The sequence below is a fragment of the Myxocyprinus asiaticus genome, chromosome 24, assembly GCF_019703515.2.
Source record: "Myxocyprinus asiaticus isolate MX2 ecotype Aquarium Trade chromosome 24, UBuf_Myxa_2, whole genome shotgun sequence".
Lineage (NCBI taxonomy): Eukaryota > Metazoa > Chordata > Actinopteri > Cypriniformes > Catostomidae > Myxocyprinus > Myxocyprinus asiaticus.
The window spans coordinates 26,059,885-26,083,883 of record NC_059367.1 but is presented as its reverse complement, the minus strand read 5'-3'; the positions used below and the strand labels follow the sequence as shown (position 1 = coordinate 26,083,883).

At 40.0% G+C, this 23,999-nt stretch overlaps 1 protein-coding gene across 1 annotated transcript in view; it reads left to right on the top strand.

Annotated features, from left to right (window-relative positions):
- ghra (growth hormone receptor a) overlaps positions 1 to 22,188 on the top strand; it is a 79,157-nt gene extending 56,969 nt beyond the window's left edge. Inside the window, exons 4-9 of the mRNA XM_051653420.1 lie at positions 1,347 to 1,516; positions 1,701 to 1,879; positions 4,995 to 5,148; positions 5,283 to 5,373; positions 9,987 to 10,056; positions 16,433 to 22,188. Coding sequence (XP_051509380.1) covers positions 1,347 to 1,516; positions 1,701 to 1,879; positions 4,995 to 5,148; positions 5,283 to 5,373; positions 9,987 to 10,056; positions 16,433 to 17,311 — 1,543 coding nt within the window. The 3' untranslated portion in view covers positions 17,312 to 22,188. The remainder of the gene's footprint in view (positions 1 to 1,346; positions 1,517 to 1,700; positions 1,880 to 4,994; positions 5,149 to 5,282; positions 5,374 to 9,986; positions 10,057 to 16,432) is intronic.
- Positions 22,189 to 23,999: the final 1,811 nt, after the last annotated feature.

Sequence of the window (23,999 nt, the reverse complement as noted above, 5' to 3'; positions counted from 1 at the left end):
TAAATAATAATAATTTATATTTGCTTGAGCGGCAGCCACGTTGGTCTGCAATCAATCTGAAATCTTTAAATACCAACCAAAGAAAATTTCATTGAACTATTCTTTAACCGCAAAAACATGGAGAATAATAATTTTGAGTCATACATTTAACAGAATTGTCCTTCAAAAGTGTCAGAGATGAAGGCTAAAAAAAGATGTGCATAAGTTACCCGTTAGTTTAAAATACAAATAAAATAAAATAAATAAACATTTAAAATAAAAACGTCATAACCAACTAAATTCATCTCGTAACATGAAGTTTAGCTACATACACAAACTCTGTCATCGAATAATACATTTATTTTATAGTCTATAATTAAATTATAAACAAAACATTTCACTGCCCAAAATATCCTAATATTTTATTGTGCATGGTTGAATGTTGTGAATGGTGGACAAATGCTGTAAAAGACTGTATTTTAAGCAGCTCGTCAATGATTTGAAAATAGTCAATCAATAATAAATAGGTGCTGTTTATCTGTTTAGAGTTGCTGTCTGCTTTAGCAATAACACTTTTTCCCCCAACTATTTAAAAAGTTACACAGTTAATTCATCAAGCTATTATGGACCAGTTAAAGCTGACAACACTGCGTGGACCACAAAAGACCACAGAATCCTACATGTGTAGATACATTACGCCTAAAAAGACTTAATATCCAATATTAATATTTTGTGTCAAATTTATGTATTTTTATTTCGATATGCTGTTTTTAGTAAATTGTGAGAGTCATGATGTGGGTGACTTGGCTCAGTGAAGTTCTTGATTTTAAGATTTTAACCACGATGAAACCACAGTGCAAGCACCATCATGGCTGCACAAATGCCACACACAATTTTACTAGTTGTCAGGTCCCGTGTCGTGTGAAACTGCCTTGTTTAGTTTCTGTTATATTGGATACATACCCGTCTTTATGTTTTCGTTGTGCCAGCCGGTAGTCAATGTTATACAGTAGTCTCTGTAGTAACATTCATGCGTATTGGTTGACTGATGAGTGTGCCTGTGCACGTGCGTATGTTTGTGTGCATGTGTTTGCTTAAACACAGTGAAACAACTCTGGCTATGTCTACGACTTCAGGGGCTAATACAGCTGCATCCAGACAGAGATGTGTTCATTCATTTCTGTTTTGTTATTTTATGTATATATTTTTTTAATTGCATCACAAATGTCATGGACTCGGCTGGACTCCGAAATCTAGAGTCCCAAAGGCTCGAGTCCAAGTCAAGTCCGAGTAAAAATGCATCCGAGTCCATGACAAGTCCAAACTCGAGTACCCCAACTCTAGTTTAAATATATATTGGTATTAAGTGCCCTCTCTAGTGAGTGGCAGGAGTGTCCTGACTACACATCCACTGTGGAGAACGAGTGCTACTTCAACAAGACCTTCACGCACATCTGGACCTCCTACTGCATCCAGCTGCGCTCATTCCCCCAGAATATAACCTATGACGAGGACTGCTTTACAGTGGAAAACATAGGTAAGCTGGGCAAAAAAGTGTTAAGTGATTAATATGTGTAAAATTACATTGTGCAAGCTTAAAGACAGTAAAAAGAATCTCTGTTAATTCAGCTGTGCATTGTTGCATATTTCATATTTGTAATTTGTTAACATTTGGGATCACTATGTCTTTTATACTTAATATTTTCTTGTGACCTCCTCAGTGCATCCTGACCCACCAATTGGGCTGAACTGGACTCTACTGAACGTCAGTCGCTCCAGGTTGCACTTTGATGTTCTTGTGCGCTGGGCTCCGCCTCCGTCAGCAGATGTGCAGATGGGCTGGATGAGTCTGGTGTACCAGGTTCAGTATCGAGTCAGGAACACATCCAATTGGGAGATGGTAAGTTTCTAGAAGCCTCACTGGAGAAGAAATATTAAGGATGGTTTGTGACACACTGTCTATTGTAACTCACAAGGAGTTTTTAAAGATTAAATTAAAGGAACAGTTCACCCAAAATGGCAATTCATCATTTACTCATCCTAATGTCATTCCAAACTAAAATATGACATTTGTTCTTCCGTTTAACTAAAAAAGAGGAATTTTCAAAGAATGTACCGGACACTCTTTTTTGAATAGTGAAAGTGATAGGGAACTTGTATGGAAGCCATGGAGTGCCAATTAAAAAACAATAAAGAAATAAATGATCAATCTATGTATTTGAAAATAAAATGTGAATAAATAAACCAATTTATATGGACAAATAAATAAACATATTAAAATGTATTTATTTTATGTTTTAAAATGTAATTATATTTAACAATGAAATTGTGCATTATTAAATCATGTATTTAATTCATGTTTAAAATGCAATTAAATGTAACAATAAAATAGCATTAATAAGTCATTTTTATATTGTGTTTTAAAAAAGCAATTGGCAATTGCATTTCTTCATTCATTTTCCAATGGCTTTTCTTTTTTGTTTTACTTTGGATTTTCTTTTTCCATTTGCCAATCGCTTTTCTTTCTCCATTTGACAACCGAGTTTAAAAATGCCATTGGATAGTTGACTCATGGGGGCAACTAATAAACTTTCGAGCTTTCTCCAAATTACTTGCTCCAAATTAATATTTTGATATGTTATTTCTTCATTCTTTTTTAATTGGCACTCCACGGTTTCCATAAACTTGGGCTGTCAAGCTCCAAAATGACAAAAAAGCCCCATAAATGTGTCATAAAAGTGGTCCATATGATTCGTGTACTATATTCCAAGTCTTCTGAAGCCATACTATAGCTTTGTGCTTTGAGACAGATATTTAAGTCGTTATTCACTGAAAACTTCCCCTCCACTGTAGCACTCAAATGAAATGGAGCACCATTTTTTGTAGTCCATAAAATTGTAACAGTTTATTTGTAGTACATTTAGAAGCATAACAACCCCAGTCCCCATTCACTTTAATGAAAAAAGGGACCAGGAAATTCTTAAAAAATTCACCATTTGTGTTCTAATAAGGAGAGAAAGTCATGTGGGTTTGGAATGACACAAGGGTGAGTAAATGATAATGCTGTAGAATATGCTAATATATTATAATTTTGGGTGAACCTTTCTTTTAAAAGTGAGTCTTTATTGCCATCGATGGACATAAAAGAATGTAAACCTTGAAAATCTATGTTGCAAAATAACACTGTGGTGTTTGTTAGCTGTTTTGCTGTCTTGGTGGACTTCCAGGCATTGCGGTGGAGAACACACTTTAGACTTGTTCTCTCAGTTTTTATATGTTTATTGTATTTTGAGAAACATGATTTTGTGTTGGAGACACATTATGAGCCAGTATTTGCCTACCCTTTCTAAAATGATCACTGGTCAAGAGCACAGTTAGATGTGCTCTCTCATTCAGGCTTGCTGCTTTGGGAGTTTTGTATCTGGCAAGATCTTCAGGAGCCCTCTCAGATTACACTCCCGGACATCCGCTTTCCCTTGGCCTGCCCAGCGGTCCTGCCCAGACTGAGCAGACATAAGCAAAACCACACTGAGCCACATGTTAAATCACTGCCGTATGTTGGCAGGCCTGAATAGATTAGAGGGGAGTGTTTCGCTGTTGTAGTTTATTCCTGTAGCCCTTTTGCTGAGGTCACAGACATGTACATTACCTTTCTGGTGTCCCCCATGAGATTTTCACAGTTATAAACATTTAGGGGTATTTTTAGTGAGATTCTGGACAGTTACTCGTTTAGCTTCTGCAAAGCTACGTTTGGAGAAAATGTATGGTACTTTTTGATATTCGATTGTCTCTCTGAGTAAATATAAAACTGATGGATCGCAAGTTCCTTCACAACCCAAAAATGGGTAACAGGCCCATTCTGATAGTGTCACAGACAGCGAGGAAAATTCTTTATTAAAACAATAAAATAAATAATAAGAAAATGAAATAGACAGTAAATTAAAATAATAAAACTTTGACACGGTAAGCAAAATGAAGCCAAATCCACAAGAGGCCCATTGATTTTCATATACATAAAATGAGCATCTATTAAAAACTTGTACATTTTACTCTTCAGCCTACTGTAGATCATATTAAAGGAATATTCCAAGTTCAATACAAGTTACAAGTGGCAATATTGATTACCACAAAAATTAATTGTGACTTGCCCCTCCTTTTATTTAAAAAAACATCAAAAATCTGGGTTACAGTAAGGCACTTACAATGGAAGTGAATGGGGCCAAACAGTAAACATTAAAATACCATTGCAAAAGTATAGCCACAAGACATAAACAATATGCGTGTTAACGTGATTTTAGTTTGATAAAATCACATACTAACCTTTTCTGTGTAAAGTTATAGCCAAGCTTACAACTTTGTTGCCAGACGACATACAACAAACCCTAAAACAACTGTAAAAATGACGATTTAAACAACTTTACAGCTCAAAAAACACATGAGTTTTAAAAGAATAATTAATGTAAGTGTTTTTATAAAATTATATGCTTCACATTTCTGCCTTTAAGCCTTTCAAACATTGGTCGCATTCACTTCCATTGTAAGTGCCTGTAACCTTTTTAAGAAAAGGATGGATGAGTCAAATTACATTTTTGTTGTAATCAATATTATGAGCTTTATTATACTGCGCTTAACTTGTATTGAACCCGGAATATTCCTTTAATAATTTTTCACATTGCTGGACCTTTGCATTTCATGTTAATATTAATACATTTTAGTGTTGAATTTTAAGGATATTTATTTATTTTATATTTTTGACCTTGTATGGTAAATAATTTTGCATATTGCTGGACCTATACATTTCTTGGTAATGTTTAAAAATTTAAATGTTTGATCTGAATAACATTTTAGTTTACCTTTGTAAGATTACGCCACTTGATGTCCAATGTAAAATCTTGTCCCTGACACAAAACCTGTTTAGAACCACTATTATAACCCACAAATGCCAGTTTATTGCTCAGTCCTTTGGTTTTTTCTTGTTTGTTCTCTTATTTACTTTTCCTCCTCTTTTATTGCAGCTGGACCTGGAGAGTGGCACACAGCAGTCTATCTATGGCCTGCACACTGACAAAGAGTATGAAGTTCGAGTGCGCTGCAAGATGTCAGCCTTTGATAACTTTGGCGAATTCAGCGACAGCATCATTATGCATGTGGCACAGATACCAATCAAAGGTAAGCTGGTGCCAAGAAATTGACCTTTTGTTTGTACAAGGTGGACCAAGCTGTCTGACTGAACCATCATAAATCAATTAAACCAATTGCTCCAGAGTAAGGAAAGACTACTTTTTTCCTGTCTTTTTACACAGAATCTATGTTCCCAACAACATTAGTGCTGATTTTTGGAGTGGTAGGGGTGATGATCCTTCTTATCCTTTTCATCTTCTCCCAGCAGCAGAGGTGAGAGAAGCTCATGACTGAAATATTATGACTGGATTTCTTTAATCACCTTAAAGGGATAGTTCACCCAAAAATGAATATTCTGTTGTCAAAGTTACTGGTGACTGAGGTTGTAAGTCCTAAACATTATTCCTAACACCTCGTTTAGTGTTCCACGGAAGGGCAACACTTTAAATTAAGGTTCTATTTGTTAACATTACTTAATGCATTAGGTATCATGAAATAACAATGAACAAGAATTATTTAAAACATTAATCAATCTTGGTTAATGTTTATTAATACACTGTAAACACAATTGTCATCGTTAGTTCATGTTAGTTTTTCTGAATTAACTAATGTTAATGTACACAACTTTTTTTTATATATATTAGTATATGTTCAAATCAGAGTTTGTGCTAAAAAAAAAGTTCTACCTGTCAATCAACCGCTTAGCTACAAGTTTTTAAAACTTTGCCTGTTATGTGTGGCTTTAGAGGAAATAACCATCCGATTGGAAAATTTAAAAAAGTGCATACATACAGGCACAAGTTCAGTGCTCTTTCAGTGTGCCTGATATCAACATAAAGTGGCACAGATGAGACGCACACACATCTGAAGCTCAGTTAATACATTTGCGTCACTAAAAGTATTCTGCTCTAAAGATCATGTTTGCACTTAAATTAAATGCAAGTTGGCTATAATAAGTAGTTGGATGCGCCACTTTTTCTGCACTTTCTTTTTGTTCTCATATGTTTTTGCACTTTATAATCATGTAGTAACACACTGACCCAATGATTTATTTATACAGTTTTTAAATCGGAGACCCTCCACTCGAAATCCCAACACAAGCAGTCAAGAAACTTAAATTACCAGGTATGGCGATGGTGCCAGTCCACTTGTGATCGGATCACCCGAAATGCATCTTTCATACCAGGCAATAAAAAGGGCACACACAGCAGGAGAGTGAGAGAGAGAGAAGTAAAGACTGATGCACTAGGTTCAATGGTTTTCTTTTCTTTGTTTTTTATATCTGTCAAAATGATGGACAGCATTTGGAATTATCCATCAATGTTTCAAAAAATCGGTAAATGACGGATAATGTTTGAATAACGCAACCCCTGGTTGAAATAAACATTAACCCAGATTAATAAGTACTATAAAAGTATTGTTCATTATTAGGTCATGTTAAATAATGTAGTTAACTAATGTTTTTGAATACAACCTTATTGTAAAGTGTTACCCACAGAGGAAGCAAAGTCATACATGTTTGGAATTACCTTTACATGAGTAATAATTACAGAATTTTATTTTTGGGTGAACTATCCCTTCAAGGATGAATCTCACAATGAAATGTCTAGCTCATATTACAGCCAAAAATCAAAAGAAAAAAGAAATTATATATTTTTAATAAGTTATAAAATGAATCTACTATATTATTGTACATTTGTGCATTATTTTTATTTTATGCGACAATTATGCACATTTTCGTGATATTACTGACAACCCCTTATTGTTAGTAGTTAGGTATTATACCACAGGTCTGTTGAATGCTTGATTCTGATTGGTTGACGGATGTTCTAAGGTGTGCAATACTTTTTCAAGGAAATGCACTGCTATGAAGTAGTTCCAGGTCTTGACCGCATAACGGTTCCATATCACTTTGCCAAATTATTTCAGTTATTTCAAAGAGCCCTACAGGCTACCACAACAAAATAACCAATTAAAACAAAGACAGTGGTTAAAGTAAATCGGTTAAGAACGTCAAACAATGTCAACAATATCCTACATTTATTTCAATTTCAGTTAAAAAGCGCCCTCGTGCTCCTCGTATCACCCACACTTACACACGCTCACTCACATAAATAAACACACACGTACACACACACACACCCCCGCATGCACTACCTTTTTACTCCAATGCTGAAAAGCAGCGCATCCTCCATTGATAGTTCTAAAGTGACGTTTTCGAACTAGCAACGAAGGATTGAGCTGTATCAAAGCTAGATACACTTGATCAATACAACAGTTTCTATCAGGGTCGGACTGGGACTAAAAAGTGGCCCTGGACTTTCTGGCACAGAGCGGCCCACCAAACCCGGCCTGCAACACACCACACCACACCATAACAAACTGGCTCATTGATTTCATTTTCCGACTCAATTTCAGATTTTTGTAAAAGAAAAAAAAAAAGAAAAAAATTCTGTTGACTGATAGTCATGAAAACGGATCCCAGCAGTGCAAAAATTTTCATAACTTTAAAACATATAAAACCACTGTAAATGTGATGCGTGGATTTTTTAGTGTAAGCACTAAAAATAAGCACTTTATATTTCAGACAAATAACATGTCAGAAAACTTTTTTCCCAACATACATATGTTAGGTTAAAATGTACATGAAAGTACAAGGGAATGTGTGTATTTTAGGTGCTGTGACAAGTCAGCATTTCTTCAAAGTTTTTAAAGGTCTTAATCACCTTTCAAGTGCAAATAAACTATTGTCTTAGTTAATATGAGGTTGTGGAAACAACAAGTATAATAATAATATATTATATATGTATAGCTGTACAAGATCACAAAATGTTGTTTAAAATAGTTAATGAAGAGAGTGTCACACAGCAGAACACTGATGACAATGCTAAAGATGTCATGTCAGTTACCCACATAACTATGTGTAAATGTTTAGAAAAAAACAATTAATAAAACATCGTTGGCCAGAATATGTACATACATAAATATAAACAAATATAAATATATGTAAAAAAATAAAATAAACATACCTCTTACAGTGTAGATCTTTGCAGATATTTTGCAGACTAATTGCTCATATTTTCCCTCTATGTGAATTTGTTGCGTCTTTATATCTGCAGTGTTTTAATTCCTTCCCCAGATTATTCTTGAGAAAAAGTGAAAAGCCCTATGCATTGACAAGTGCTGTTTCTGCTATCCTTTAACCAAAGTAAGCCTCAAAGACTCAAATAGCCACAAAGTAATATTTTTCATGACTATTTTCTGCATTTTTATCAGGTGTGAGCATTATTCCGCAAGCTGCATTTCTGCTACCAGTAATGCTTTGCGGTATGAATAAATTATGCAAATGACTATGTACTGCTCATAGCTTTACTGTTTGCCGATTTTATTTACACTGCTGTTAATGTATTTGTTGTAACTTGCAGTTATTTGTCATTTTGTGATTATTCTGAGCTCATACTTAATATGTTGTTTTTGGTTGTCACCATTATTGTGATTTGTATGTCAAATAATGAAGTCCATGAGAGTTACGGAGTATGTACGCGCATATGGAAACCACGCCACTGTATGAGTGACTTTAAAATAAAAGTCATTACGTGATTTCAAAATAAAAGCCATTGTATTGTTTTGACCTTACTAACTTTATTGAAATCTTGCTCTGTTACGGGCCTATATTGCCTATATTGCCTGTAGGACGGGCCAGAACTTGCACAGCAGCAGTCCGGCCCAAATTACCCAGCAGCCCACCGGGAAAATGCCCGGTGCTCCCGATGGCCAGCCCGCCCCTGGTTTCTATATTATCTGAAATATCTGTGGGAAACACCCTTGCGCTCCCCCCACCACCTCTTTTAAGCTCTAACACACGTGGACACACATACACTATATGCATTACGCACACACTTACTCTTGAGTGAAAAACAGAGCTGTCATATCAGCTCACACCTGCATCTCAGTAGGGTTATAAACAGTTGTTACAGTTTACATCAGAGAAGCTATATACAAAAATGGCGACACTCGCTGCTGCTCAGAAGTGCATGAAATTACGTCTTGCCGAATTTGAAGCGATGATACTTCTGACGTGAGCTGCAACGAAAAAAGGTAATTCCAGAAGCGATCTCAGTTTATGAGCTTCTCTCTCTCAATCCCTCAAAACAAACTCACACACAAACTCACACACACATGCACAAACGCACTACCTTATTACTCCAGTAAATCCTCGAGTAAAGCAACGCAAGCCTCGCCATCCTCCGTTGCTAGTTCAAAGTGACGTTTTCAAAGGCTCAGACTGTTTCAAAGCAAGATGCTAAATCCGTGGTGGAAGAAATAGTTCCACTCACAAGAGTGTTTTAGGGACGAAAACTAGAAAATGTCTTGAGGTAAAACCCAAACAGTGTATTAAGGTGTGGTAACCATGACATAAGCAAAATAATTGACTCCGGCCCATTGAATTATTGAAAAATAATGCACACCCAAGGTGCAACAGTCTGCGCTTCGTGACTGCATTACCACCTCGGGTGTGCATTATTTTTCAATAATTCAATGGTCCAGAATCAATTATTCCTTACAAAATGCACACCCGAGGTGTGCGTCGTGACTGTATATTACCTCGGCTGTGCATTATTTTTCAATAATTCAATGGTCCGGAGTCAATTATTCCTTACATAATGCACACCCGAGTTGTGCGTCATGACTGCATTACCACCTCGGGTGTGCATTATTTTTCGATAATTCAACGATCCGTTGTCAATTATTCCTTACATAAAAAATTGGGGGTTGTCCGTAATATGATAAGCCCTGCAATAACAACAGAACCACTGGAAAGATAGACAATTACACACACACATAATGAAATTAATTTAATACAATTTGCTGATTTGTTTCTACAGGTTGATGGTGATCTTTTTACCTCCTATTCCTGCACCTAAAATTAAGGGCATTGACCCAGAGTTGCTAAAGGTAAATTTAATTTGTCATTTTGTGGGTCTGGTTGTAATTATACATTGCTATTGCTTTTGCCATTGTAATTCATTATAATAAAATAATAGGTGTAGTATGGACATTGTATAATACTACTTTTTGGTTATTAATATGAATAGAAACAGTTTTGAGTGAATGGCAAACCTTTCATGTAAGCACATGATAAAATGCATTACAAAAATTGTCGGCAAAACAATGAGAGGTGCCTCCATGAATGAGTACATAATGTATAGTCTTACGTAAGCACAATTAAAAGCTCTGCATTATAAAAATAGACTGAAAGACTGTGAGCTCCTGTGCACAGCAGCAAAGGCATGAATTGTTGCAGAGTGAGATGGTTTTGAAATGGTCATAGTTGTTGACATATTGTGGGTGTGCTTCCATAATTTTCTACCTCCAGAAAGCATCGAAACTTGTTAATTAAACCCTCATACTCCATTTTTAGAGCACAGTGCACAGCGTTCTTAGGTTTAATTAAACAATTAAACCTAAGAATAATCAAAAACACACACACCTATGCCCACATGGAAATGTAAAAATGCTTTTGCATGTTTGCATGTTTATGCATATTTTGTTCACTATGTTTTACCAGAAAAGGATTTTGAAATTGTTGGAGATTTTCAAAGCTGCTATATAATTTGTTCCCTATCTGTCACTCACTCGACGTTGTGTCGATGTAGTGACACTAGGGGTCACTCTTTGGAGCCCGAAACACCTCTGGTCTTTGAAAAAAGGCCAATGAAAAAAAATTTGCATACCACTCCCCCGAACATACGGGTATAAAAAGAGCTGGTATGCAACCACTCAAGTCAGATTTTCTCTTCAGAGCCGAACGGTTGATGCTCACTGAGCTGAATTCCCACGGCTGAATTACCTCTGCTGGATCTGATGGCGCATTTCAGCAGCTTCTCCCCCCCTCTGCACTGGTGCACTGCAGAGAATGCCCCTGGGTGCTTCGGCAGAAATAAAAGAGTATATTCCAAAAAAGAGTATATTTCTCTAAAAGAGCGGCACACACGGATGTCTTTTTAAAGACGCGTCTTTTTAAAGATGCCTTTCCGTTTGTGTGTTACTCCTGGTTGCGGTCGTTATCTCTCGCCTTCTGACGGTCACGATCGCTGTCTTTTGTGTCTGGGCGCTGCCCACATGGAGACAGCGTTCGTGGATGGGTCATGTACTCACCCCAGCGGCTCCCTGCCCCGGTCCTTCTACCTACGGGTATGAGGCCAGTGCGGCTAGCACTGGGGGCGATTTGGGGACCCCAGTGGGACCACCTCCGCCAGATATCCCCCCATGGACCTCCCATTCCCTAGCACGCTTGTCTGCCCCAATCGGGCTTCCGGATGAGTCCAGCGGCTCGTCTCACAGCAAGTTCAACCTCTTGTTCGGAGGTGATGAGCTCTCGAGCGCAGCATCGGAGAGCGGGCTCGTCCAGTCAGACGTGGAAGCCTCAGCTGGGCTCCCCCTCTCGGGTATGGTCGCCCAGTCATAGGCTGATGCGGAGATGACGGACATGCTTTCCCGGGCAGCCACAAGCGTCGGGCTAGAGTGGAACCCTCTGCTCTCCCCTGAACCCTCATGGCTTGATGATTGGTTCCTGGGCTCGCGGCGCCGCTCACAGCCATGCCCCGCCCCGTCCCAGTTCCTTTCTTCCCGGAAGTGCACGAGGAGCTGACAAGGTCGTGGGAGGCACCATTTACTGCCTGGTCCTGATCTTTCAGCTCCCCCGCCCTCACTACCCTCAATGGTGGGGCAGCCAAGGGCTATTCGGCGATCCCCCCGGTGGATAAGGCGAAAAGCTCCCGTCCAAGGCCTGTAGGTTTACGTCGTCCCTGATGGCCAAAGCCTACGGTGCCGCTGGACAAGCCGCCTCCATCCTGCACGCCATGGCTCTCCTGCAAGTCCATCAAGCCAAGGTGCTAAAGGAACTGCACAAGGGTAGTTCCGCCCCAGGATTGATGCTGGAGCTGCGCTCGGCGACCGACCACGTTCTCCAGGCGACGAAGGTCACGGCGTGGTCTCTCGGGCAGGCGATGTCCACCTTGGTGGTCCAGGAGGGCCACCTTTGGCTCAACCTGGTCGAGATGGGAGACGCCGACAAGGCATGGTTCCTTGGCGCCCCCATTTCCCAGGTTGGCCTGTTTGGCGACACCGTTGAGGACTTTGCCCAACAGTTCTCGGCGGTGAAGCAGCAGACGGAAGCTATCCAGCACATCCTGCCCCGGCATGGCTCAAGATCCCGCACCCTGTCTACTCGTCGCCAAGGGCATCCTCCTGGGGTGACTGCACCCGGCGTGGAGCCCACCACAGGAAGCAGATGCCACCCGTCTCACGGCCGGCCGCCAAGAACCCGAGAAAGGCTTCGAAGCGCCCCTGAGTCGGGCAACCCAGGGACGAGGAAACCCGCTGCTCTGGAGCTGGTAAGCAGACCACTCCATCCCCCATTGGAGGGCCTGGAGGAGAATCTTTTGTTGCCTTTTCATTTAATTTCGCCGCATGCCCAATTGGCTGCGGAACCCAAGAGTTCAGCAAAAGAGCGGTTTCCTTGTTCCCTGGGTCACATACCTGGTGCACACGGCCGTCATTACGACTACCATCCACCATTCCATTTTGGCAGGTTTGGCGCTCCAGCGGCGGTCTCCCCGCCCCTACGTGCCCAGCTGTGGCACAAATCTGCCCCCAATGTGACGGTCTCCACGGGTCACAAGGACAGGCCTCTTCCTCCCCCGTCCCAGGCTGTTCTGGGGGTGGTCACAAGGAGCCAGGTAAGTGCTTTGATGTCCCTGAACTCAGCACAGCCACGACACAACGTGGCACCTCAAGCTCCGCACCGCCATGAGGCCCCACCCGCCGGTACGTCCGACGAGATTGTCCCCTTGGTTCCCCTTGCCCGGAGCTTGGACGCGTGGCTTGCGCTTTCCAACCCGTCGTGATGGCTGGTCCGGACCATCCGACTCGGCTACATGATTCAGTTCGCCAGGCGTCCGCCCAGGTTCAGCGGTGTCCACTTCACCTCGGTTGAGAGGCGAGAACGCCGCTACCTTGCACGTGGAAATCGCTACCCACCTACGGAAGGGTGCGATAGAGCCTGTCCCTCCGGCCAAGACGTTTTACAGCCCCTACTTCATTGTACCAAAGAAAGGCGGTGGGTTGTGGCCAATCTTGGACCTGCGAGTACTGAACCGGGCTTTACACAGACTCCCGTTCAAGATGCTGACGCAAAAATGCATTCTAGCGAGCGTCCGGCATCAAGATTGGTTCGCGGCGGTAGACCTAAAGGACGCGTACATCCACGTCTCGATTCTACAACCTCGACACAGACCCTTCCTGCGGTTTGCATTCGAGGGTCGGGCGTATCAGTACAAGGTCCTCCCTTTCGGCCTGTCCTTGTCCCCTCGCATCTTCACGAAGGTCGCAGAGGCAGACCTTGCCCATTAAGGGAAGTGGGCAGTCGCATTCCTCAACTATCTTGACAATTGGCTAATCCTAGCTCACTCTCGGGATGTGTTATGTGCACACAGGGACCTGGTGCTCTCACACCTCAGCCGACTAGGGCTTCAGGTCAGCTGGGGAAAGAGCAAGCTCCTCCCAGTTCAGAGCATCTCTTTTCTCGGCTTGGAGTTGGACTCAGTCTCGATGATGGTGCGTCTCACGAACGAGCGCACACAGTCGGTGCTGGCCTGTTTGAAGGCATTCAGACGGAAGACAGCGGTTCCACTGAAACTGTTTCAGAGGCTTCTGGGGCATATGGCATCCTCAGCGGTGGCCACTCCGCTCGGGTTGATGCATATGAGACCGCTTCAGCGCTGGCTCCAGAATTGAGTCCCGAGATGGGCATAGCGCCACGGGACACATCGTGTGGCCATCATGCCGGTCTGTCACAGCCTCTTCAGCCCTTGGACTGACCTCACATTTCTACGGGCAGGTGTTCCCCTAGAGCAGGTCTCCAGGTGCATTGTGGTTACAACAGATGCCTCCAAAACGGGCTGGGGCGCTGTATGCATTTGGCACGCAGCCGCCGGCTCCTGGACGGGCCCGCGGCTGCGTTGGCACATCAACTGCCTCAAGTTGTTGGCAATTCTGCTCGCCCTGCGGAGGTTTCGGCCGTTGATCCAGGGCAAGCATGTGTTAGTTCGGACAGACAACACGGCAGCGGTGGCATACATCAACCGTCAAGGCGGTTTACGCTCCCATTGTATGTCACAACTCACCCGCCGTCTCCTCCTCTGGAGTCAGCAGCACCTCAAGTTGCTGCGAGCCACTCACATCCTGGGTGACCTCAACACTGCAGTGGATGCACTGTTACGACAGGTTACCCTCAGGGGAGAGTGAAGTCTTCACCCTCAGGTGGTCCAGCTGATTTGGAGTCGATTTGGGCAGGCACAGGTAGACCTGTTCGCTTCCCAAGAATCCTCCCATTGCCCGCTCTGGTATGCCCTGACCGAGGCACCTCTCGGTATAGACGCGCTGGCACACAGCTGGCAAAGATGCGTTTCCCCCATTGAACCTAATTGCATAGGCCCCTCTGCCCCAGTCACCATGTTTGTAGAAACTCCTCCCCTGTAGTGTAGGACCTACAGACATACTTACCACATGACATACTTCCGACAAAGCTTGGCAAGACCATGTGACATATTTCCACTCAAAATACCCCCCCCCCGGGCAGGGTGTGGTCTCCATGGTGTCTTCCCCTTGGGAGTGACCACCCCCCCCCCCCCCCCCCCGTTGACCCCAGTCGGTTAAATTTCACTCTTTTTTTGGGGAGAGAAAAAAAAGAGAGGATAAGAGGCCACGACTGGGCTAGCCTGGCTCTATCTTTTGGGCAGTCAACTTGTCCCCGAAGGGCCGTTCGACACTCATAACAGCGTTGGGGGAGGTTACGTGTCGGCCTGGTGCGCTGGCTACGAGGCACACAGTGGTCTACCCATCACACACCGCCAGTTCACGTAACACAGTTCAGCCAGTTGTGGCGTTTCGTATAGGGACCCCTAGTGTCACTATATCGACACAACGTCGAGTGAGTGACAGATAGGGAATGTCCTGGTTACTTGCGTAACCTCCCTTCCCTGATGGAGGGAACGAGACGTTGTGTCCCTCCTGCCACAACGCTGGACTACTCGCTGAAATGGCCAGGACCTTGTCTCTGCTCCTCAGCACAAAACCTGAATGAGTGGTTGCATACCAGCTCCTTTTATACCCGTATGTTCGGGGGAGTGGTATGCAAATACCACTCGCCAATTTTCATTGGCCTTTTTTCAAAGACCAGAGGTGTTTCGGGCTCCCAAGGGTGACCCCTAGTGTCACTACATCGACACAATGTCTCGTTCCCTCCATCAGGGAACGGAGGTTACGCAAGTAACCAGGACGTTTCTCCTTTCCCAGCTTAAAGGGATAGTTCACCCAAAAATGAAAATTCTCTCATCTTTAACTAATCCTCGTGCCATCCCAGAAAGATTTTTTGCAGAATATCTCAGCTCTGTAGGTTCATACAATGCAAGTGAATGGTGACCAGAACTTTGTAGCTCCAAACAACACTAAAGACCGCATAAAAGTGATCCATACGACTCCAGTGGTTTAATCCATTTGTTCATAAGCGATATAATAGGTGTGGGTGAGAAACAGAACAATCTTTAAGTCCTTTTTAATATAAGTCTCCACTTTTACATTCACTTCCACATTCTTCTTCTTTTGATTTAGGCGATTTGCGTTCTTCATGCATATCACCACCTACTGTTAAGGTAGGAGAATTTATAGGAAAAAATGACTTAAATATTTATCTGTTTCTCACCTACACCTATCATATCATTTCTGAAGATATAGATTTAACCACTGGAGAATATGGATTACTTTTATGCTGCCTTAATGTGCTTTTTGGACCTTCAAAGTTCTGGCCACCATTCACTTGCATTGTTTGGACCTACAGAGCTGAAATATTCTTCCAAAAATCTTAGTTTGTTTTCAGCAGAAGGAAGAAAGTCAAACACATCTGGTATTGCATGGGGGTGAGTAAATGATGAGAGAATTTCCTTTGATATGCAGAGACAGCTATAAGTAATTCATAGTTTGGTTTTCCTAAAAAATGTAAACACCGTATCTCTGTGGCACTTTCAACACTACTCTGTTTGTTTGAATGGTTTGACACAGCTACATAAATTCAACCATGGCTGTGATTTTGGCATGAGATTATTGGTTTGCCGAACAATGGAATATATGGGAAGTGTTTGGAAAAGTGATTTAAAAACAGTCATTATTTTTGCAGTGCTCTTTGATGCTGCTTATGGTGCACAAATTGCACACTGCAGCTTTAATGTTAGACCTAAATAATAATCCCATATATTCTCTTCTTCACCGACAGAATGGAAAGCTTGACCAGCTAAACTCCTTGCTGAGCAGCCAGGATATGTACAAGCCTGGCACGTACCATGAAGATCCATGGGTGGAGTTCATCCAACTAGACCTGGATGACCCTGCAGAGAAAAACGAGAGTTCTGATACACAACATCTCCTAGGCCTGTCCCACTCAGGCTCCTCTCACGTCCTCCATTTCAAAAGCGACGATGATTCAGGTCGCGCCAGTTGCTACGACCCGGAAATCCCAGACCCTGAGGACTTACTCACAGTGTCCCTACTGCCTGGCCATTCAGGTCGGGGGGAGCACCATCCTCTGGTTACTAGGAGAAGTTCGTCCACCCCTAGTCTTCAGCAAACATCTGAAGGGGTGGAGACACCCATTCAAACACAACCCAATGCACCAAGCTGGGTTAACATGGACTTTTACGCCCAAGTAAGTGATTTCACATCTGGAGGAAGAGTGGTGCTCTCGCCTGGACAACTGAACATCTCAGAGAAGAAGAAAGAGGAAGAGGAGAAGATACAGTTCCAGCTTGTTTCCGATGGAGCTTACACCTCAGCTGCTGATGTGCCCTCCAGCCCTGGTCCTGAGCAAGGATACCAAGTATTTCAACCCCAGGCTGTTGAGGGGAACCTCGGCTGGAATGGGGAGTACCTTGCTTCTCCCAGTGAGTCCCAAACACTGTATCTTTTACCTGAAGCTCCACCAGTTTCAGACTATACTGTAGTACAGGAGGTGGATGCCCAGCACAGTCTGCTCCTGAATCCCTCTGCCCCACAACCAACGGTCTGCCCGCACAGCCCAAACAAACACCTCCCTGCCATGCCAGCGATGCCCATGGGGTACCTCACCCCAGAGCTCCTGGGCAATCTGACCCCATGAAAATCATCCCTCTGCAGGGAGTAGAAAGTCATTAGTTGAGGTCACGTTCTACTTTTTTCACTGCTGCTAACCAAAGTTGCATAATGGGGAAAGAAATGGGACAGAAATTCCAGTGCTGTTTTCTTGGAATTCTGCAAATGTTTTGATTGGGATTGGGTTTTCTCTGCTGTAGGCTACAAAGCGGATAAGGCTGAAAGTGTTTTTAAAGGGATAGTTAGTCTAAAGATTATGTTGGCACAATTATATTTTTGTCTACAAAACTAATTTCAAACATTTAATCAGACACCTTCAAATCAAAAGATTTTTAAGATCATGAGAAACATTTCAGTCAAGTGTTTCAAAACTTTTGACCAGTGGTGTATGTGTAATATATATATATATAATATATATATATATATATAATGTATGTATATAAACACTACAGAAATATGCTTGCCAGCTCTGTTAGATAATTTTTTTAAAGCGTGTTTACCTTATTACATTGATACAGATCTAGAGCTACAGTGGCATTTGGGATGAAATAGATTTTTACACAATTTAGATAAGATAAAATCAAGCATATCTTTAGACAAAACTGTTTACACACAGGTGAAAGACATATTGTTTTACTGTGATTCAGCAACCCCATATGCTTGTATATGGAATTTTAAGTGTAGAAAAAAAATTATTTCCATTGCATCATATTAAGGTTACTCACGTAAGTTCTGGCCAAGTGGATGAATGATGCCTCAACCAGATATGAGTCATCCCTCGCACCGCACAATATATTTTTCTCAGACTCAAATCTCTGCACAGTCTTGATATTGTTACAGGAAAATGCTTTCCCAGGTATATGGGAGCAATTTTTAACACAACAACGACCCTACAGATATCCTGTGCCATAGCCAGATTGGTAAACTTTGCAATTTCTCAAGGAATGCATCAAAGAAACTAATATGTGTGGTTGTGGTGTAAATGTGAACGTTAGCATATTTTGAGACAAGTGTTTGTATGATAATAGCCCTCTGTGTTAAAGTGTTAAGGTGATAGTTAACCCATAAATGAAAATTATATCATCATTTACTCACCCACATCATGTTCCATATCCATATACTTTCTTTCTTCTATGGAACACAAAAAGGGATGTTCACTCTCTTTTTTCCATACAATGTGAATGGTGACTGAGGCTATCATTTACTGAGGCTAACATCTCCTTTCATGTTCCATAAAAGAAAGTAAGTCAGATGGATCTGAACCACATAAGGGTGTGTAAATGATGACAGAATTTTAATTTATAGGTGAACTATTCCTTTAACTAGATAGATATTTTTGCTATTTGTCTTGAAGACTCTTGTTCTGCTTGTTCAAAGAGTGAGCAATTAACTTTTTCTTTATTTGTATTAATATATCCAGGGAAAATATTGAAAACACAAAGCGCTTGAAGATGCTAGCCTTTGCTGTGCAATGCAAACTCTATGGCAGATTTTCTTATTTGTTGCCTTTGTAAATGTAGCCGTTTTATATCAATGAAGACAGTTCTCTTACACTTTAAATGTATAAATACATTTACAATGGAAGTTACATAATGGAAAGCTAGGAAGTGCCAATGTTTTTACTGGACTAAGATTTTAAGCTTGCTATCAAATGAGGCTATAATTCTTTCCTGGACAAAAAAATTCAATGACCTCCTCTAAAAACAGCATATTCTTGTGCACCACAGCCTCTACACAAGGGGGAAAGCTGCTTTTAACAAGAGTTATTTTATGAAATCATGCATTATTATAAGGAATAATGACTGGAGAGCAAAAAAAAAAAAAAAAACACTTATTTTTTTATTTGAAATCATAGCCTGTTTGAATTATTCTTTTCTTTATATAATGAGCCAAGCTGATGGATTTATAACAAATGTTCTATGCTGTTGAAAATTTGTACAAAAAAATGGTTGCTTGTTACATTGTATAGATGAGCTTATTTTGAGTGCTTTTGTGACTGTTTTACATGTTCTCTGTTTTCAGAGAAACACAATAGAGGTTAATGATGGTGAAGAAGAAACCTTTGGACCACAAACTTAATTGGTCCTTGGTTTCCCTATGATGCTTGAATACTGGGTCCTAAATGATTTTAGGTGTCTGTTGTAGCTGCAGTGGCTTCCAAAAGTGTTTGGCACACACATCACTTCTGATTTTAAATCTTTTACCTTTTTCAGGCCCAGGGAGTATTCAGACTGCCATTCTACAAAGCCATTCTTAAAGGAATATTCTGGGATCAAAACAAGTTAAGCTCAGTCACCAACATTTGTGGCATAATGTTGATTACCACAAAAAATAATTCTGACTTATTATTAAAAAAAATAAAATAACAAATGTGCTAAAATTTGGGTTACTGTGAGGCACTTACAATGGAAGTGAATGGGGGCCAATCTGTAAACATTAAAAAACTCACTATTTCAAAAGTATAGTTACAAGACATAAACAACATGATTTTAGTGTGATAAAATTGCTTACTAACCTTTTCTGTGTAAAGTTAGCCAGTTTTACAACTTCGTTGCCATCACAATGTAATTTCAACAAACCCTAAAACGACTATAAAAATGACAATTTAAACAATTTTACAGCTCAAATAATACATGAGTTTTAACAGAACAATGAATGTAAGTGCTTTTATAAAATTATAAGCTTCATATTTCTGCCTTTAAACCCTCCAAAAAAATTGGCCCCATTCACTTCCATTGTAAATGCCTCACTGTAACCTCAATTTTTGCTTTTTTTAAAGAAAAGGATGAACGAGTTGTCTTAATCAACATTATGCCACAAATGCTGTCGATTGAGCTTAACTTGTATTGAACCCGCAATATTTATTTAAAGACCCCAATGAAATGGCTTAAAAGATGCGTTTTTCTTTCCTGAGTTAATTTACTATTTAAACAGGAAGTTTGTGTGGGATATATCCAAATGGATCGTCCTTGTGTTTTTTAAACAGCCAATAAGCTTTAGTTACGTCACAAGCATTTGATTGGACAAAATTCTGTGTAGTGCAGAATGAGTCATCAATATTTCAAAGTGTTTATCTGATAAAGTTTCATTTGGACAACTTTTTGGAGTACACTAGCATATAGACTGCTTCAGAGCTAGTAGACATGGACTGAAAGCTACAAAAATTCACTTTAATTATTGGATCTCTGAAATGTGCTATTTACTGACATCACAGAACATGGCTGATCTTACGTGTAGATGTTCTGCCAGATCTGTACAGATGCCATGTGCAAAACCTGCTTTGTTTCGGGCAGACTTTGCAGTCAGTTTTTTTCCTTAGTATGTGAAAGGTCTAAAATGTGCTGTTATTTTTGAACTGCACATACTGTAGGGTAGCATGTCCTTGAGTTGAAGCGGACAGTCCACACATTGAGTTACTTTATCATTTCAAATCCACAGTTTTGTTTACTTCCTTAAACTTTTTAAAATTGCTTTTGGAGGGCAATGCATGTGTTTTCATAATAACAGCTAAGGCTAATCAAGTGTTTTTGTTTGATTTAATAATTTATTTATACTGCTCGTGTGTTCTATTGTCCTGCAGTAGAATGAAGTATATTGGATAATTATGATGCTAAGCCTTTGTTATTGTTCGAACACGCAGGTACGCCTAAGACAAATTTGACCAAATACAGTTAGAACAATGAGCCAGAATGATGCTTAAATTCGTATTGAAGATACATTGCAATGTATAAAGAAATAGAATGTTGTATGGTACAGTTTGCTTTAAAGAAAGAAGATTTTTCTTATTTTGAACTTAGCTGAAAAATAATATCAGATATAGTTTTATCAAACTAAGATACTTTTATCTAAATGAAATATTTTCACATGCAAAATATATATATATATTAAAATGTTTAGAATATAGATTTTAAAGGTAAACCACTTTGACTGCACATCAGCCAACACTTAATGTGCCTCCACACATACAAAACAGGACATAAATAAGCTATATTAGTAATGTATAGATAAGGTGTATTGAAGTAATCCGTGTACAGAGTATACAGTACGTCTCTGTTCCGTAATATTTAATCATTTCACTTGTTATGTCACAAGTTCTGCACACACGTTTATTATGTGTATATACAAAAAATAGTGGGCCTGTACAGTGCATGTTGCATTCAATCCTAACACTGTGCTAAGCAATGTGCCATTTTTTTATATGTAAAGATATTGCCTTATTGGGAAATACAAAGTATTATACAGCTCTTTCTGCTGCTGCCATTGCTGTGGAACCAGCATGTTCATGTTTTAATGGAAATGTCTTAAGCTCTCATGATATGTGGTGTACGATATGCATTATGTTATTGTGCACATCTACAGAGCTCCTGCTGCTCTTTCTCTATTTCCTTTTCTCTTTCCTCTTTATGTAGCATTTTTGTATGAATTTCTCTCTTTTGCAAAATTCTTAAAATGCACACATGGCTGTGAAATGCCTGTCTGTACATGCAAGATGGCAAATGTACAAAACATATAGAAATACTAGTGTATATATAGGTCTTCTGTATGGTTAGTCATGTATGTGGCTATGCATTTTTTGGAGCATACTTTTTTCTGGCAATTTTTCATCAAATGATGTGTTTGACTTATGGATGCACACAGCTAAGCATTATTAAAGTAAATTAACAATTCAGGTTTGTTATTGGAACGATTTGTATGGTTTGCTATTGGAATTGAATTCATTGTACCTCAAATGAACATAACAATTTTCAGCATTTGCTTTGTTCTTTGTTCTTCAATTTAATAAAGATAGCTTCAGACATTCTGATATTATGTGGCCTTGTGCTGTTGAATTAAAGGTTGTTTCATGTTTGTTTAATGATGTGGACAGACTTAATTGAATCTCAGTGCAAGTAAAATTATTTTTTGCTCTGGTTGAATGTGTGAGTGCTTGAGTATTACTGTAGTAGTGAGAGAGCTGGAGAAAAGACTGAAAATATATGTTCCAGCTTTTCAAACATCATATAGCTCAAGGTAAGAGCAGACTGATATAATACAGAAGAAGAAAAGAAAAAAAAACCCCGATTACAAGATCTATATGGAACAAAATAAGCCTTTAGCATGTTAGAATAATTCATTTATAAACATAAGGTGGTAAAAAATATAAATATATTTTTTTATATAAAATAAAGTGGTAGACTTACATTGTAAACCTGCAAGTTTTAGCAAAGACATAGCCCACAATGTTGTCACAGAGGATCAAACTACACTGTAAAAAGTGGTAACCTTAGGGAGCTTTTCCTGATCTAACCCTTAAAATTAGTTTTGCTGGTGTAACCTAATGTATTCACGTTGATTCAGTGATGTTAGCTAATATTTTTTGACTTGAAACAAACCAGTTAATTTAGATGTTACCACATGAAGCACATTTTTAGGTTGACATTTTTTTCAGTGGTGACCTGTAATTGTTACCTTTCTACTTGATCTAACCCATAAAAATTAATTTTGTTGGTGTAACCTAATTTGTCAGACTAAATAGCTTTTTTAGCATGAATAAAACCAGTTAATTAAGTTGTTACCAAAGCAAATTTTTGTAGGTTACCTGACTTAACTTTTTTTAATATATATAATGTGGAAGTCCCTTTGACTATTGTTGTGGGAAATGGCAGGACAAGTATCCACTTTCACTTTCAAATTGTGAAAGTGAAAGTGGAGATTTATAGTAAGAAAGGACTTAAATATTGATCTGTTTCTTACCTACACTTATCACCTGTGAAGATATAGATTAAACCACTGAAGTCATATGGATTACTTTTATGCTGACTTTATGTGATTTTTGGAGCTTGAAAGGTCTGGTCACCATTCACTTGCATTGTAGATACCTACAGAGCTGAAATCTACTTCTAAAAATCTTTGTGTTCAGCAGAAGAAAGAAAGTCATACACATCTGGGATGGCATGAGGATGAATAAAAGATGAGAGTATTTTCATTTTTGGGTGAACTATCCCTTTAAAGGGTTAGATCAAGTAGAAATAGCTCCTTAAGGTAACAACTACATGTATCCACTTTTAATAGTGTACACTTGTCATTCTGTTTGGCATAACGGACACGATGGTTAGGATATGAATAAATGAAACATCTATGTATTATCCAGTTCATAAAACAACAGGCAGTTCACATTGGATAGTAATAGAAAATTGGAACAAATTGTTACCTACAGCACAAGGGGTCCATTAGTTCAGTGTTGTTCTGATGTGTATGACAGACAAGCTTAACTACATCACTGAGAGCCATGCTGTGGAGAGAGCTTGATGCATTATGAAGGCCAGGTCAACACAGCTCAAGTCTTAATGTACTGGGAAAAGGGGGAAGAGTAGACATCCAGCAAGTAGCAAATTGAAGCTCTCTGCTAAGTGGATACAGAAGCGATAGGAACCTGTCTGATGGGGAAAGCAGATCAGGCAATTTGGCGAGTGGTGCATACTTAGCAACACCGTGTGAGGCTGATTGAATCTGTGTAGCCTGCTCTCACAGACCGCCTCTCAGGACATTTGAAGTAATTGCAGATGAGTCTCGTCCCTCCTGTATTGGATCTTCAGGCCAATTATGACTATCAAGCCACCAACCCTGACCATTTATTGCCTCTACTTGCTTGTTGACCTTTTCAGTTGCATGCTTTGAATGGGAGGTTTGAGATGTGTTTTACTTGGCTTCTTAAGGACTAGAGATGGAGCTTGATT